This window comes from Podospora pseudoanserina (assembly GCF_035222485.1).
Source record: "Podospora pseudoanserina strain CBS 124.78 chromosome 7 map unlocalized CBS124.78p_7, whole genome shotgun sequence".
Lineage (NCBI taxonomy): Eukaryota > Fungi > Ascomycota > Sordariomycetes > Sordariales > Podosporaceae > Podospora > Podospora pseudoanserina.
Window position 1 is genome coordinate 42,930 of NW_026946671.1, and position 16,313 is coordinate 59,242.

A 16,313-nucleotide genomic window follows, 5' to 3' on the forward strand; every position below is an offset into this window, starting at 1 on the left:
AGGCACATCACACCCCGCTAGCGGCTTATCGATAACCTTAATTTGAGTGCAAGTCTCCACTTTTATACGTCGCGCTGCCTTGTGGTGGTGCGCAAGTGGTAGTCACTGCACTTCTAAGGCGCAACTTGGCTTGCTCTTTGAACCTTGACTTTTCGACTTTTGCAACAACAACAACAACAACAACAACAAAGAGCAACCCAACTCAGCGAAGGATTTTTTTACTCGGTTGTGTGATGCGCTACCATCTTGCTCCACTCGATTTTTTTTCCATTACGGGGCTTGTTGGGGCTGCTTGATTGATTGATTGATTTGATAAGCGACGACACGACGATGGAGTCGCGCAAAGGTATGCATGCGATAACCCAACCCGACGCGCTAGGGGCGAGGTGGGGGGGAGGGTATCAAGCTGATGATGATGGGAAATAATAGACGAAGAAGCGACAATAAAAGTGGCTTCGATGAACAAGAAGTCCATGACGCCGTTGCGGGGGGGGAAAGGCGGAGGGGGGGTGGATGGGAAGATTAAGCTGAAGAAGCCCGGGCCGAGGTTCATCAAGCCGGGGAGTTGGAAGGAGGGGGGGGTTGTGGAGGGTTAGTATCCCCTTTTCACTCCTTTCGTGCGTCTGGGTGGTGTTGCTGATGGTGTTGGGAGCGACAACAGATGATAAGAAGAAGACAAAAGAAACCACCACCGCCGCCGCCGCCGCATCGTTCCCCAGCCCCGTGGTCAACCAGCTTGATGAGTCCTCCCGGGAGACGTTTTCTACCGGCCGACCGCTTGATGATGTACCCGAGCTTCAGTCTTGCAAGCACTGCAAGCAGGGGGTTACGAGGATTGCGGCCAAGGAGCATATTGCGCGGTGTTTGAAGATTAAGAAGGAGAAGGCGCAGAGGAAGAAGGAGGCTAGGGAGGCGAGGGAGAGGGCGAAGCAGCAGGAGGAGGCGAGGAAGATTGAGGGGGAGAATGGGGTTGGTGGGGATGATAGTGATGATGATGATGGGGAGGGGGGGAAAGTTGGGGGTGGTGATGGTGGTGGTGGGACGGCAGGGAAGACGGCGAAGAGGGTTGCCGGGAAGAAGACGGAGGTTGGGGGGAAGAAGAGGAAGGCTGATGGGGAGATGGGGGGGAAGACGAAGAAAAAGAAGGAGGAGCCCAAAGGGAAGGCGGCTAAGCCGAAGGGGCCGGTGGATGTGGAGAGGCAGTGTGGTGTTACGCTTGCTAATGGGCTGCCTTGCGCGAGGAGTTTGACTTGTAAGAGTCATAGTATGAGCGCGAAGAGGGCGGTGCCGGGGAGGAGCTTGCCGTATGACATGTTGTTGTTGGCGTATCAGAAGAAGAATCAGGCAAAGCAGCAGAAGGCGGCGATTGATGCGAATGCGCCTTTGGAGGATGAGGATGATGTGAATGCCGCGGCGGTGGACAGTGATGAGGAGACGGCCGCGGTAATGGCTGCGCTGGCTCATTGGAATCCGCAGCCGGTGGTGCCGCAGCCGGTGTTTACGCCGATTAAGAGGCAGTATCAGCTTTCGAGACTGCATGAGCAGTTGCAGACGGCCACGAATGGTGGGCGGGTCAATATCTTCAAAGTCACCGGCTTCGGCGCCCAGAGGCTTCCGGATGGGCATCCGGGCCTGTTCGATGCCGAGGACGCCCCGGGGGAGCCTGACATCATCATGGGCGGTACCGACTTTCAACGACGCTCGTCGAGTTTCAGTCTTGCTGGACCACCGCAACGGCGGCCGTCGGTGACAGGTCGGGCTTAGAAAGCTCCGCCTGGTATTGCATCGTCGCCTCCACCCCAGTTACCAAGAAACCAGTCAGCGTCTCTCCCTCCCCAGCGACGAGCTAGCCACCCGCTTACAGAAACAGGGTCGAATACTGGCACGATCCCAGGGAGACAGCAGCAGCAGCAACCGGAACCGGAACCGCAACCGCGATCACAACAGGCGTACCCAACACCGGTTCTAAAGTCGGAATCTATACCGAACCTCAACCCACCTCGAGCGAGACCATCGCTGTCCCTGAAAGTGCCGAAGTCTCGGCCAAATACACCCAACTTACCTTCTGTCCCATCTCCCCCCGAACAAGAGATGGGGGTCTTAGTGTCGCGGCCAGGGGAGGCTAGACCTAGGCAGCAGGGATTGTCAACACTGGTTATGCCTTCTCGGCCGTCTCCCCTTGAGCAACCTGAGCAGTCTGAGCAACTTGAGCTACCTGAGCTCCCTGAGCAACCCGAGCAACCCGAGCAAGAGGACCCGCTCGTTGCTCAAGAACGGGCCATTATACTAGGAAGGCCCGCACAACCGGCTACGTCGTCACCCGCGATGCAGTGGGTGCAGGTCCCGGTGGCAAGTAGTCCACAGACGCCTAACCCTCCTCCTACTCCGCGTCTTGGATCGGAGGCGGATTCACGCCGGGGGTCGATAGCAACACAAGGTTCTTCTCCAGTGTTGCCCATGGCTGAACCCCCGGCCAGACCTCAAAAGATTGTCACCTTACAAGTGCCTCCGCAACGAAATCTTTTCCAACAGCAGCAGAAACAGCGGCGAAGCTCTCTTTCATCCCACTTACCTTCGAGTCCAGTAGTGCCGTCTCAGGCAGTTCCAATGGCGCCTCCTGAGCTGAGCCCGGAGACAGTTCCGGCATCACCCATCGCACGGCCTGCTTCACGGGCACGACCCACACATATCCAATTACCGCCACAGCAAGTACCCGCAAACTGGGCAGGAGTGCCCCCTCATCTTCGGCTTCCAAGCCAGGTCTTGCCATCGCAACTGAACACACAGTTTGCACCACGCCGCTTCTCTCAATCACACATCGACCCATCCACTAGCCACGCAGCCCATTATCGACTTGCCCAGTTTCGGGCGATGCAGCAACAAGCCGGGTTTGCTCATCAACTAGAGGCTCAGGCAGCTAGTTTTGCAATGGCAGGGCCAGCCCACCCTATGCCTATGATAAGGCGGGCATCAGATGCTCAGCCGCCGGTGTCGCCGGTGTCGAGGACGATGTCGATGCCGTTAGCGATGCCGGGCTTGTCTCCGTCACAGGTGGAGGCGAGGTCGAGGCAGCTGGTGCATGGCGACTTTGTGGGAGGAAACACGGGGGTCGAGTTTATGATGCAGCAGACGCAGGGGTTTGCCGGGTACCCAGGTCACCAGCAGCATTATCAGCAAGAACAACTATTTTTACCACATCAACAGAATCCATTTCAGGGCCAGCAGTAGGAGGAGCTGGACTATGTGATGGGTGCTGGGGCGGTTGAGTCTATGATGCATGGGTTTGTTGTGTACCCTGATCAAGAAGATTCTCGATACCCGTCTTATCGGCGAAACTAATATCATGGCCAGGAATAGGAATACCTGGCTTAGCGGACATATCCTTTTCGGTGCTTTGCCACGAGGAGGAGTGGCTTTTCGATGTTATATACCCCTTTGCTTTCCTTTTCTTCTTTTCTCGGGGTGATTGCCGTTATCTCGACATTGCTACTATTATATCCATGGTTTTCGGTCGGCGTTTTTTTATACATTTTTCCCACGAAGGGTTCCAGGACAGCAATCAATGGGGATGGATATTTTTTGCGGGGTCAAAGAGGGGGGAAGCGAAACGGCGTTTTGGCTTTGATTGTTTACCGCCCTTTCTTTTGCTGGATTTCTGTTTTTTTTTTTTTTTTTTTTTTTTTTACTTCAATTTGTTAGTTTTGGGCAAAAAGGCTGGGCCAGCTCTGGATTTGACGCAAGGAATCGATGGTTGCTTGGCTTTGAGTCGTGCTGGATTACCCTATAGAAGGGGGTTTGTTTCTTGGGGGAAGTGTTTAATCAGTTGTTTTATTAGAGGAAATGGGGGGGTGTACACTATAGGGTTTGTCATTGCAGGGTAAGAAAGCAGGAATTGATATTTTTGACTGTTTGTGCTTGTGGTGTTGAAAGTGAAGATGTGTGTGTGTGTTGGTTTGACGAGATGTGAGGGGTGATGAAGGGGGTGGAGGGAGGTTAAGGGTGAGTGGAGGTGGTGGGTGGTGGGTGTTAAATGGTGGGAGACTGGGGACGGGGGATATGAAGATTGGAAAGGGGCGTGTGGCTCAGTTGGTAGAGCGTTCGCTTAGCATATTTGAGAAAAATGAAGGCTCTCTGATGTGAGAGGTGGAGTTCAAACGGGTATGCGAAAGGTCCTGGGTTCGATTCCCAGCTCGTCCATGATCCACTATGATGGTGATTCTTTTGCTGGGTCGGGCTGGTTTATCTTTTTTGGGGAAAAGATGGTGGAATTGGCTGTGATATGGGGAATGGTGGCGGCGTTGGGGGTCGGATGTTTTGAACATTCTTTTGATGTGGGAAGAGATCTAAGTGTTGGTTTTTGTGCTAGTGTTTCTCTGACCATTTATCTAGCCAAAAAAAAAAAAAAAAAAAAAAAAAAACTCTTGAATGGGCAAGGGGTGAGTTGATAATTGGCCTTAGTTTCTTGTCATCTAGCATCGTCGAGATTATGTATTTTACCCGTTAAGGGGAGATAGTCCCACGATAGACCAGGACAATGATACTTTGTCGTTATGGACTTTTATAGTTATATTGAGTCGACTTGGAATCAGACTGCCAGACGCTTCAAAGATGAGAAATCGAACGAAAGAAGGACTGGGGCTATCTATCCAATTCCTTGACGCCTACCTTAGATATGTAGATGATACCAGGATAGCTCCAACCGATCACTTCTACCGCCTGTCCTCCACCCACGCCGCCTCTCCCCTACTACGTAGGCACATCCGTCATCCCCTCACATCAAAAGTGGCTACCTTACCTTCGGAGCATACTACCGTGTTAATACAGACCACCACGGAACAAGGAGCACCAGGACGTTTTCCGTTAGGCCAGTCGCTTCCCCACGGTAGATGGTTCCACAGGATACACAGCTAGAGACGATTCTGCACCCTGCTGCTTGTACGAGGACCAGTGGAATCTCCTAGAGAGGGTGTTTCGATCTCTCGGTCCTTCGACTCAACGATGGAGGAAGGCGACCAAGCTCGCGAGCGAGCGCAGCGAAAGCGTCCCAGTCCGAGGGTATGTAGAGGACCGGGGCGGGGCCGAATTAGTTGACTAGTGATTGCAGGTTTCCGGGCGTTGAAAGATTGGGGGACTGGAGTAGGAGGTTAGGTATGTTCTGTTCACTGCTAATCGTGAAATAAAGATCGTGTGGAAGCGGTGGATGGGATTGCTGTTGGGTTGGCTGTTGAAAACTTGTGTGATGGAGATGTGGTCTAGGAGCGAAGTACGCTCGTGACCTCGAGGTCCTTTGTTGTGATGGGGGAGTGTTGTTTTTGTAAGAGGGGAGGTATTGTAAGGGTCAGTATGTAGCTAAGAGGTAGTTGGGGGTGGGGGTGAACTTGGGTGGGAGATAGATAGTGGGTGACTCGGGCTACCATCATAGGGCTCAAGACGGATTGTGATGTAACAATATCAATAGGAAGATAATAGTGTCTGAGAATGGGCTTGATATTGAATGTGAAAGTCTGGAGTTTTGTTGTTGCTAAAGGTCTGAACTATATTTCGAGTGCTAGACCTTCCCTTGAACTATAGTTATTATACGTGTCATTTTAGTTGATAAGAATTTGAATGACGGTAAAAGATCTCTCAGCTTTCGTTTCTTTAGTCCTCTGCATCTCTCATAGATATACTAAGCTTATGCCCTTTAATTTGGACCCCTCTTCAACCAGTCTACAGCTAGTCCACTGGAACGGTAAAAGAGAACATATGTGGTCACGATTCGGATAATCCAGCCCATCAAGATAATCTCCTCCGACTTTTCCATCAATAATACGAACGGACAATCCATTACCACTTTCCGTGGCGTCTTAATCAAGATAGAGCCAGCCACAATAGATAAGATTTAAATTATATATAACTTACTCTTATTTCTATCCTAATAAAGAAGATGTTTACTACCTTTTGGCGATTAAGGATAGAGACGCTAGTTTAATCTATCCCAAATCCAATCACTATCGTTATCCCGATCTTAGGACTTCTATACAAGATCGGGTTTGCTATCTGTTCCCCGTTATTTAGCCTCACAGGGATCTCTTGTTCTTCTTGACTACCTGGAAGAAGGTTACATCTCGTGACGCACCTTGGAGGCCAATGAGATTGCCTGAAACCCTCTGACGCTTTCCCTCATGAGCACTGAACTCAAGGTCCGAAAATGGACTAAAGCAGAAGTCAAACAAGAACTCCTTATAGCCCCAAACTGATTAAAGTGAGAATCTATCAACCTCTCTTTGAGGTCCTGGTCCTATGCGAACCAATATCTCATGACGCGAGGCATCATGGGCTGAATAGGAGACTCATATGCATGAAGATTCTCTTGGAACCTGGCCCGGCCAGGCGCAGAGGCTCTAGACTGCTAGATGTTGTTCGCCAGAAAGAGAAGAGATAGCATCCACCAAGAAATTTTTGAGCCGTCACAATGGCATAAAATAAGCGGCGATTAACTAAAGGGGTTTTGTATAAAGAACCGCCATCGGTAAGGATATAATGTTTTAAATGTTACTTCTTGGGAGTTGGTGATATCTGTGTGTGTAGTGGAAGCTGAATAGGAGATATTGGTGTTGCTGGCGACTGCCGCATCAACTTTTGAGCAATCCCCGTCTATAACAGCTCCTTTGTCAAACGGTTGGTCGCTCTCAAAGACAGGCCTGAGGACGATGTTTCTCTGGAGGTCGTAAGTGACAGTAGGGAGACTGTCGCATTTTTGTAGGGATGACGGTGGAATTGGTGAATATCTCAATAAAGTCTTCTCAACTTCCATATCAAAAAGCTTCCAGAAGATCGATTCGTTAGTTGTCCAAATACTTTCAGAAACCCCAATATAAGCATGTGAGGAGATGCAACGGATTTCGGGCAACAGACCTATTTCAAAATCCATCTTATCTCACAAAAGGATCCTTTAAGTTTTGAAACTTACCGTACCTGCATCCTCTCATACATATAACACGTGAAATCCACGATTGGGTGTCGCAAAAATCGTTGATCACCAACCCTCATGCACCCCACAATCAAACAAACCAAGGGGGGTCCAGCACGCTAAGAAGCGGGATGACGTCGTTGGTTCAAACACTTTGAGCTCCCCACAAACATGCATGGCCGATGCGTTCATGTCCATTGCAACGGGAAAAGAGCATGCATGTTACCGAGGTTCACGATAGTTTTGTCCTGTACCTATATGAATTGACAAGGACCACCCAATCTTTCCGTTTCCTCCCCCAATTTACTTGCTCCCTTCTGATCTTTCTATCACCTCCCACTTGTCGCCTTATCTGTCCCATCATTTTACACTCACAGAATGCCACGAGCATCCAAACTCCTCCCCTCCCTAGGCCACGCCTCCTCCGGCGCGGCCGGCACAGTAATCTCCACCCTCCTCACCTACCCCCTCGACCTAGTCAACACCCGCCTCAAAGTCCAGCGCCAGCTCCGCCTCGACGACTCCCTCTCCGAAGACGAGTGTTACCGCTCCGTCTTTGACGCCTTTGTCAAGATCTACGACACCGAAGGCGGGATCCCGGCATTCTTTGCCGGTTTGAGCGCCGATGTTCTCAAATCAGCGGCGGATTCATTTCTGTTCTTTTTGTTTTATACCGTAAGTCCCCCCTCCTCCAACCATTGATAATAGTAGGGAAATGCTGACAGAGGTTGGGATAGTGGTTCCGCGCGCGACGCCTCGTTGGCCGACATCCGGATCTGCCATATCTAAGAGTTGTCGAGGAGCTGGCGGTGGGAGCTGCAGCGGGGGCTTGCGCAAAGTTGTTCACCACCCCGGTGAGCAACGTTGTCACACGGAGGCAGACGGCGTCGTTGCTGGATAGGTCGCCGCCTTCCTCACCTACACGGAAACAACAAACGCAAGAAGGGTTTTGGGAGGTGCTGAGGGAAATTCAGGCTGAGAAGGGGGGTGTTTTTGGACTGTGGGCTGGGTATTCAGCATCTTTGGTCTTGACGCTCAACCCGAGCTTGACATTCTTCTTGCAGGCGATACTGAAGAGGGTGTTGGTCGACAGAAAGAAGTGGGACGATCCGGGGAGCGGGATCACCTTTTTGCTGGCGGCGATGAGCAAAGTTGGCGCTACTGCTGTTACCTACCCGTTTCAGATTGGAAAGGCGAGGCTGCAGATGGGGCATAAGAGTAGTAAGGGTGAGGGTGAAAAGGAGAAGAGGGGTGGGATCTTCAATACTGTGGCGAGTATACGAAGGGAGGAGGGGGTCAGGGCGTTGTATGATGGGATTGGAGGCGAGTTGTTGAAGGGTTTCTTTAACCACGGGACGACAATGCTGACGAAAGATGTGGTGCATGGGGTTATTATTAAGCTGTATTACATCGTGGCTGGGTTCTTGGTGCAATGGCCTGCTTTGAAGAGGATATTAGTGGGGAGGATGAGGAAGAGAAATGAGAAAGGGGGCTGGCAACTGGTTGGGAGGGGAGTGCTGGCGGATCTGGTAAAAGGCGGGAGAATTGGGGCATCGATGATGAGGTGACGCCGATTATGAAATGCATTGATTGTTATATAGAAGAATATTGGGTATTTGCGGGCGTTCCGGAAAAAACATCTACACGGTAAAAGTTACAGTGTCCTTTTTGACCGTGTTGGCTCCTCCCGCAGAAAAGCCAGTACCTTCTCTGCGTAGCTCGACGAGGCCGGGACGTACTTTTTCTTTCTCTTTGCCCTCCTTCTCTTTCTTGCTGGGTTTGGACTCTGTCAGGTTAGCTTCACAGACATAACACAAGACCGGTTCTGATGACTTGGAGGAGGAAGGCTTCATGAACTGGTCGACGCAGCTCTTGCAAAGGACGTGGCCGCATGGCTTTGCGAGAGTGGCTCTGGATGAGTTGGTCAGGCCCTTTTTACAGGCGGGACATATTCTTGTTGTCTTTTTGGTGGAGGAGTCGGTTTCTTCAGTGAAGTGGACTGATACGAGAGTGTGGAGGGAGTAATAGTGGGGGTGGTCTTGTGAGCTCGAGGGACAAGTTGGTTGGGTTTTGGTCTTCCTCTTGACTTCGTGGAGGGTGTTGTTTTTGTTGGAGGAGGGCGTTACGAATGGGGACCAGAAGGAGGGCAGTGTTGGTTTTGCGGCCTGGTTTGATGTTAGCTATTTATCCAGTTGAAACATATGCCTTGAAGGTGGCCGTACCTTTTCACTGTCAATCGCCTTTCTTGCCTTGGCTCTTTCCTCGGATGCAATACGTGCTAATTCGTCCTCGTCAAGGGCAAACTTGCGTTTCTCGCCCGTTTTCGCAGTAGGATCAGGTGTCCCGTTTGATTCCGATGGTGTTGCCTCAGGTGGCGGTTTCTCCATTGGTGTTGATGTTGACATCGACGACTTCCTCCCATCGGCTCGAGTAGCAGGCTTGAGACTCAGCCCGGCCTGTGTCAACTCAAACTCCCGAATTGCTCTCGCCTCAGCCTCGGCATCGGCACGCGCCTGCTCCTCTAGAGCCTCCTTGTCTTCCTGTTCTCGGGCCTTTTCATTGCGTTTGATTTCTTTCTTTTGGGCGAGGATGTTGCTCAGGGCGCATTCGCGGCAGAATAAGTCGCCATTGGTGCATGCGACTGGATCGATGGCGGGCTCTAGACATAGCCAGCAAGAGGCAAACGGGAGGAAGGAGTCGCGGCCGAGACGGGCGGTGGAATCACCCCAGGCCGCGCGAGCCATGGCCCGCTCGTGGGAGGTGAAGATTGGGCGGGTGGTGTTTCTTTTGCCTGGAGGGTTAGCTTGCATGGCTGTATCTCAAATAAAATGTATGACTTACTGTGTGCCATATTTGCGCGTGTCGATATTAACTGCTGAGATCTCAATGTTGGGAAGAAGTCTCAACCAGCAACAGAGCTGCTGTCAAAATAAATGTGGGTCGATTTCAATCCTGGGGAAGCTTGGCATCAAACCCCCCTTGTCCTTTTACCAGGGGAGGCGACAGGGCACATGCTAAAATCGGCGCGGGTCGCGTTCTTTTCTGTTGCGGGCCGCGATTTTGAACTTTGTCTCCATCTTTCCGATCGCTCTGAAGAGAGAAGGGGGTGTGTGTGTGTGTGTGTGGGCCCTCCTCGTGGTGGGCGACTGAGAAACCTGCTGAAGAGAAACTCGAAGCTTTTTGTTGGTCCTGCGCCGTTTCTGCTTTTTTGCCCATCACATCACTCACACCTCGTCCTCTTTTACGGTCGGGTCTCTTCACGATTCCCATATCTTATATCTTTGCTCTCTCTTTTTTCCACTTCCTTCCCCCTCGGCAATGCAATAGACCACCAGTTTCACTGCTCTTTTTCTCGGGGCCTCAACAAAAATCTTTAACTCCTTCCTGTTTTTAACCGTCACAGTGTTACATCGGGCAACAAACCATCCGGCCGTTTTGTCTCCCTCTTAACTTATAAACTCACCTCACCCACAGATATATCTCACTTACACATCGCCATTGGTAATACAACATTGAGTTTTAATATCCCCCCCGAGTATCGCAAAACTCAAATGTCAGAACAACAATCCCAAGAACTCCGCGAAATGTCGCCGTCGCGGCCGCCGGCACCGATGCCGAGCCTGTCGATGCGCGTAAAGTCGTCGATGATTATGGGGATCACGGGTCTGATCTCGCGCTGCTTCCTGCACGGGTTCAACACGGTAGAGACGCACGGGCTGGCTCAGTTCAGGGAGCTGTTGGACAGCCGGGCTGATCCGGAGAAGAGGGAGAGGGGATTGTTAACTGGTATTTTCTCACCCAGTTTTATCCTCTGCTGTATTAATATATTTTTATACTGTAATACCAAAGTCCGCTGACTTGTATGTGGTTCTTAGTTTCCAACCATGTCAGCGTGTGAGTGATGATCTTCAAATGCTGTGATACAAGATGAGGTTGAAACTCATGATTAATCCAGTCTTGACGACCCCATGGTATGGGGTTTGCTACCTCTTTCATACGCCTTCAACCCAAACAACCTCCGTTGGACATTAGGGGCGCATGACATCTGCTTCAAGAACCAGTTTGTTCCCCCCTCCCCAATATCCCCCCTTGTATCTCACTAACCCTTTGTCCTAGGCTCTTCTCCTCCTTCTTCACCCACGGCCAAGTCCTCCCCTGCCACCGATCAAAACACTCCCCCCACGGCGGCCTCTTCCAACCCTGCATGACGCAAGCCATCCGCCTCCTCTCCCACCCGTCCCCCTCCCCTCCCGCATCACCCTACTACACCACCACCGGCACCGACTCGATCCTCTCCCCGCTAACGCACCCCCAACACCGCCGGTACAGCTGGGTGCACGTCTTCCCCGAGGGGCTGGTCCATCAACACCCCGATGTTGATTTGCGGTACTTCAAGTGGGGCGTCGCGAGGCTCATCTTGGAGTCTGAGCCAAGCCCGGATATTGTCCCCATGTTTATCGACGGAACGCAAAAGTGCATGGCGGAGGACAGGGGGTTTCCAAAGTTTTTGCCGAGGGTGGGCAAGACGGTGAGGGTTACTTTTGGGGGGGTGCTGGACTATGAGGCGACGTTTGGGGACTTGAAGGCGAGGTGGGATGAGCTTGTCAGGAGGGAGACTAAGAAGGGGAATACGACGAAAACGGTGGGGTGGTTGTGGAAGACAGCTGTGATTGAACAGACAGATGATGGGAATGGGCAACGACAGGTGGGCGAGTTGACGAGTGAGGAGTTACGCAACGGCAGAGAGGCGAGGGAGATCAGGATTGAGGTTGCGAGGAGGATGAGGGAGGAGATTTTGCGGTTGAGGAGCGAGAGAGGGGTTTACAAGGAGAGCGAGGAGAGTTTTGGGAGGGCGGAGACGTGGAGGGTGGATAAGGGGGAGGAGGGGAAGAAGTATAGGAGCCGGGTTGATGGGAGTCAGATTAATCAGGATTAGGAGACTTAAGGAAAAGAATTTGGGATTGGAATTTGGGGGTGGGTGGTGTTTATCGGCTTGTTGTGTATATATTTTTGTCTTACTTCGCGTGGTGTTTGGGAAAGATAAAAAAGCGGGAGAGAGGATGGCTAGAGATAGATTTGGGAGGGGAGCGGTAACAGCAGCTCTTACAACTTGACCATTTGTCCTGACCACAGAGTCAGTGGCACCCTAACCAAGATGCTCGAGCTGCTGTTGGAAGGTGGGTGGTTGACCTGATAGAAACCGTCGTTCTGTTCTGGGAAGGTGCAGACATCAGCATAGGGAAGGAGCGAGCAGGGATGGGTGGTCCATGCTTGAGTGCTAGAGGTGGGCAGGAGATGATGAGCCTGTGGTTTGCTTTTACTCATCACACATCACGGTCACGGCCAAGGTCTTTGGATTTCAGGTAGTGAAGGGAATATTTTCGATTTCATTTTCAGATATCCTGAAAAATTCAACTCCGAGGCAGTGGTACTCTTTTAAGCAGAGTATAAACACACTTTGGTGACCTCATATACAACCCAGTTCTCATGGATATCCCTCCTCCTTGATCCAAACAGGTGACCCCCTTTCTGGTGACCCCTCCGGCTCAATAGTCATGGCCAGCATACCCGACAACACCTTCGACTGGTACATCCCCATCTTGGCCCATATCGTCTCCAGTATCCCCATTGCCCACGTTCGGTAATGCCTCGGTATCCCCGGCGCCACTCCCGCGACTTTGATCTCGAATAATAACGTCGGTATTCCTGCAATACCAATCACTGCGCCGCCTTGCGTTTGGTCAAAGTGTTCGAGGTGTTCAGGTTGGAGGTTTGGATGCCGGTAGTGTGTTGGGATGGAGATGAGTGTGTCCCTCACAAGACGGACAAGGCAGTCTTGTATTTGCTGTATTTTCTTGTCGGATATAAGAGACGAGCTGCTGCTCGGGAAGCGCTGGACGCTTTCGATGAGGAGCTGGCTGAGCATAATTCTCGCCCAGCGGTAATGATTCCATATCCGGGCAAAGTACATGTCGGTGTAGATGTGATAACGGCCCTCAAAGACCGCATCTGGTGGGAAGAAGTTGTCGCTGACTTGCTCTTCGATGACGGTCCATGGTCCGTCCTGGCGATCCTCCCAGGCGCCAAACTGCGCGTCTAGAGCAAGAGCTGTGCCGATCATGTCGGTGGTGGCTTGCTGTCCGTCGATAAAGTGTTGGCTTCGTACATAGCCTGATAGCTTGACGAACTCTACCACAGGGAGGATAAGTTCGGTCGATGGTATCTCCTTTGGCGTGGCCATGTTGGCGCCCATAGAAAGCCATTGTTGGAATGGTGGGGGTAGGCCTCCTTCGCCGGTTTGTGGCTCTGGTCGGGAGGGGATCATGTTGTTTGGTTCTGGTGACGTGTACTGGAAGGCGCCCTGGGTCGACGCTATCATGGAAAAGCACAGCTGGAGGAGCCCGCGGAGACCTTCAGATTGCGATTGGTGAAAGGGCAAAAAGCTTGTTAGAATGGCAGCACCGCCCATGATATGAGTTCGCGCTCCAGGGGCTGGCTTCTCGTCTCTTCCGCGAACAACCTTGATTCGGCGTTAGCAGAAACCAGCATTCAAAACTGAGGTACGGTACTCACCTCGTACATGGCCATCATGACTACAGCTCGGAGGATGACATCGAGGTCAAGCTCCGGAACATGCCTGGCCATGATGGAGGACGAAATATTGTGCAACGCACGTCCATAGTGTTGTTTCGATAACGTACTCAGTTTCTTGTCGCCGTTGATGTTGGACAAGCTGGCCAGCCCAACGGCTGCCATGATTTCTCGCGTTACTGCTGAGTGGACCCATGGCCTTCCTTGAAGCTCCTGCCCGACCTTTGGCTCATCTGGAAGTCCAATCACATAATGCTCAATGTAAAACTGAATAGCCCTGTCGACGGCATTGATGGATATCTCCGTGGGCACTCTGTACCCCAGTTCGGGGGCTTCTCGTTTGAAGGTGATCGCCGATGATGCCGATTGTGGTGATTGGGAGGCTGCCAGCCGACGTCGTATACTAATTGGAGATGCTGTTGATGTCGACGTTGGCGAGGTGGCCGAGGAAGATGAAGATGTTGATGGCGTTGGCGAAGATCCTGATCCTTCTCCCTGTTCGGATGTATCCGGCACACCCCACTGCTGGTGTGCTCTTTTTATGACTTTGCTGCTCTCATCCCGGAACATCAACGAGAGCTGGTCTCGGTACCCGGGACACGGCTTACCCACCCGGATGCATTGCGCACACTGAGGGCGGACTTTGTCGCACTGCGAGGCACCACATGTCCGTCAGCACAAGATCCAGAACCCTTCCACCGGTACACTGATCTTCGATCCTTTGACACGACACAGATCTGACAGATGACAGACCACCAGGGGAGCCCGCAGGCAGGTATCTATAGCGGGAACACGACCCGAAGCTCTGGGCCACATGGGCGGCTGCGGATTGGGCCGGGCCCTGCCTGGTAGTGTCTGGCACATGTAGTCTGATGTCAGGGCATGGGGCTTAATACGTAAAAACTCACCTTGATGCGTCTCGTTCGACAGTTCTGGCAGCCCTGTGATGCCTTTCCACAGTAAACCATGGTTGATTTCGGTGTTCTCGTAAAAAAAAGGCCAGAATGGGTATTCAACTCGCCGCCCGCATCCCCGCCCTCGCGCTCAGTTTTGCTGCGTTACTCCAGATATTGGCGGGGACTCGCCGGTAGTTAACCGAGCAGGGAAACCACTTCGTCGATAGGGGGGAGATGGCGGACAAATGGCGGTCACTCTTCGGGAGCTTCCATCAGGCAGGTCGCATTCGCTTCGCAACGGCGTGCGCATGCTATGCTATGCAGCAGCGTGATACGGCATCACTGCTGGTGGCAAGAAGACGGCAGAGTACGGTATGATATAGGGTGATTAGTAATAAATAATGGGGAGTTAGTTGCTCAAGGGCCAGAAGTGAGCTGAGGGCTTGGGACTTGTTCCTGAGAAACGGGAGCCTCGGTCTCTTGTACCCTGAGAGACGTGAACACAAGGACAGCTTGGCATAAAAAAAGGCCAACGAGAGATGATCCGCGATCGGCACCCGCTTGTGATGTGATATGATATCAAAAAAATAAGAGAGAACGTAGGGGGCTCGGTGGTGAAATTGAAGCAGATGGCAGATGGCTGATGGGCCCCGGAAATAACGGCCAATTACCCACAGCTCTAAAAGCTCCGGCGATTCGAAGCTGAAGCAAGTGAGGTGGGAAGCTGCCAGCATTTCAGTGGGCATCGTGGAAACTATAGCGCCGTTGGGATCTCGCGTGCTTCCGCCAGGTTCCCCGCCATTCCTATCCGAGTAGCTGTGACTTGTCGCTAGCCACGACTGCAACTCTGGCGCAGGTATCCGGAACACCCGCTGCTCTGCCGGGGGTCAATTAAACCGGCCGATGCGCCGATTGTCAATGCGCTGCGCCGTGCACAGGCCCGGCAGCTGCCATCCGGCGGCACTAACGCCAGCAAGATGCGGGGTGACACCTGTGACGCAGCCTTGGTATCTTGGAGTATTGGGGTTTCTGACAGCATGTGCTTGTTTACCTGCTGTAACTTGCTGACTTGACACGGCACAGGTGTCCACAGAAAAATTTGGCCAGATTTTGCGCCTTGCTGTCGCCAGAACGATCATTACGATGCAACGGTGATGTTTGGCTGGAGGCTATCGTGTCTCACGGTGGGCTTGGGTTCAATAGATCCGGATGATGTAGTAGCAGTGCCCCGCCGCGAGATTCGAACTCACCTAGTCGTTTGATCGAGGATCGGTTTCTTCAAACGACGGCGATGGCTTGCTGCTGGACATCAGTTTCCGACCCTGGCTCCCTGGTTCACCAACAAGCCACGCATTGAATATGATCTGCGGCGGATCTCTATCAGCATCAGGGTAAGGATCGAAATCAGACAAAGTCAGTTGTGGCATGACTAAACCATTAGATCTATAAACCGACGATTCCTCGCGTATCTGGTTTTTATGCTAGGTTGCCATGCTCCTTTTCCAGTAGATTTTGCCTTTTTTTAAATAAGTTGGTGTGAGATTGCAACTCTGAGCATCCATCCATGACCGACATTATGGCCCACTGGGGGTCGGCCAGTGCCGGTATCTGCCCCTCCCCGAAAACAAAACCCCGGACTCCGGGCCGGCCATCTGCCAAGCATCGGGCGGGGTACAGGAGCCAGAGCTCCGGCCCGAGTCAAGGGCCCCGTCTTCCGGACCCGCCATTCCGTCTTGATCAGCATTGAACTTGCATACTGACAAAGTTCTCAGCTCTCTTGACTGCAGCTGCTTCTTGCGGGGAACTCTGCGTTGCCTCATGCAGACAGAGTGTTGAGAGCTTTGATCGCCAGCAGGTACGCACAGTTTCAAGGC

At 52.1% G+C, this 16,313-nt stretch overlaps 6 protein-coding genes and 1 non-coding gene across 7 annotated transcripts; 4 read left to right on the forward strand and 3 right to left on the reverse strand.

The window, feature by feature from the left end:
* The first annotated feature begins 123 nt into the window (after positions 1-123).
* On the forward strand, positions 124-3,961 carry sgf73 (SAGA complex subunit Sgf73). The gene is made up of 4 exons (XM_062950325.1): positions 124-346; positions 430-591; positions 662-1,708; positions 1,769-3,961. The coding sequence occupies exons 1-4, from the start codon at positions 331-333 to the stop codon at positions 3,226-3,228; spliced, it is 2,685 nt and encodes an 894-aa protein (XP_062796325.1). The 5' UTR covers positions 124-330; the 3' UTR covers positions 3,229-3,961.
* Positions 3,962-4,071: 110 nt separating this feature from the next.
* On the forward strand, positions 4,072-4,197 carry QC764_0101850. The gene has a single exon. It is a non-coding gene; the product is annotated as a tRNA-Ala (tRNA).
* A 1,804-nt stretch (positions 4,198-6,001) lies between these two features.
* On the reverse strand, positions 6,002-6,963 carry QC764_707060 (uncharacterized protein; the record flags this gene model as incomplete). Its single annotated transcript, XM_062950326.1, has 2 exons — positions 6,002-6,805; positions 6,958-6,963. The coding sequence occupies 2 exons, from the start codon at positions 6,961-6,963 to the stop codon at positions 6,476-6,478; spliced, it is 336 nt and encodes a 111-aa protein (XP_062796326.1). The 3' UTR covers positions 6,002-6,475.
* A 98-nt stretch (positions 6,964-7,061) lies between these two features.
* Positions 7,062-9,011, forward strand: QC764_707070 (uncharacterized protein). Its single transcript, XM_062950327.1, has 2 exons — positions 7,062-7,627; positions 7,690-9,011. Exons 1-2 carry the CDS (start codon positions 7,331-7,333, stop codon positions 8,518-8,520), a joined length of 1,128 nt encoding a protein of 375 aa, XP_062796327.1. The 5' UTR covers positions 7,062-7,330; the 3' UTR covers positions 8,521-9,011.
* QC764_707080 (uncharacterized protein) lies at positions 8,527-10,052 on the reverse strand. Its single transcript, XM_062950328.1, has 3 exons — positions 9,794-10,052; positions 9,175-9,743; positions 8,527-9,117 (listed from the first exon to the last, which is right to left on the reverse strand). The coding sequence occupies exons 1-3, from the start codon at positions 9,801-9,803 to the stop codon at positions 8,593-8,595; spliced, it is 1,104 nt and encodes a 367-aa protein (XP_062796328.1). The 5' UTR covers positions 9,804-10,052; the 3' UTR covers positions 8,527-8,592.
* On the forward strand, positions 10,032-12,042 carry TAZ1 (Lyso-phosphatidylcholine acyltransferase). The gene is made up of 4 exons (XM_062950329.1): positions 10,032-10,789; positions 10,828-10,846; positions 10,908-11,012; positions 11,069-12,042. The coding sequence occupies exons 1-4, from the start codon at positions 10,504-10,506 to the stop codon at positions 11,886-11,888; spliced, it is 1,230 nt and encodes a 409-aa protein (XP_062796329.1). The 5' UTR covers positions 10,032-10,503; the 3' UTR covers positions 11,889-12,042.
* Positions 12,043-12,319: 277 nt separating this feature from the next.
* On the reverse strand, positions 12,320-15,186 carry QC764_707100 (uncharacterized protein). The gene is made up of 3 exons (XM_062950330.1): positions 14,452-15,186; positions 13,526-14,194; positions 12,320-13,472 (listed from the first exon to the last, which is right to left on the reverse strand). The coding sequence occupies exons 1-3, from the start codon at positions 14,509-14,511 to the stop codon at positions 12,438-12,440; spliced, it is 1,764 nt and encodes a 587-aa protein (XP_062796330.1). The 5' UTR covers positions 14,512-15,186; the 3' UTR covers positions 12,320-12,437.
* Between the last annotated feature and the right edge of the window lie 1,127 nt (positions 15,187-16,313).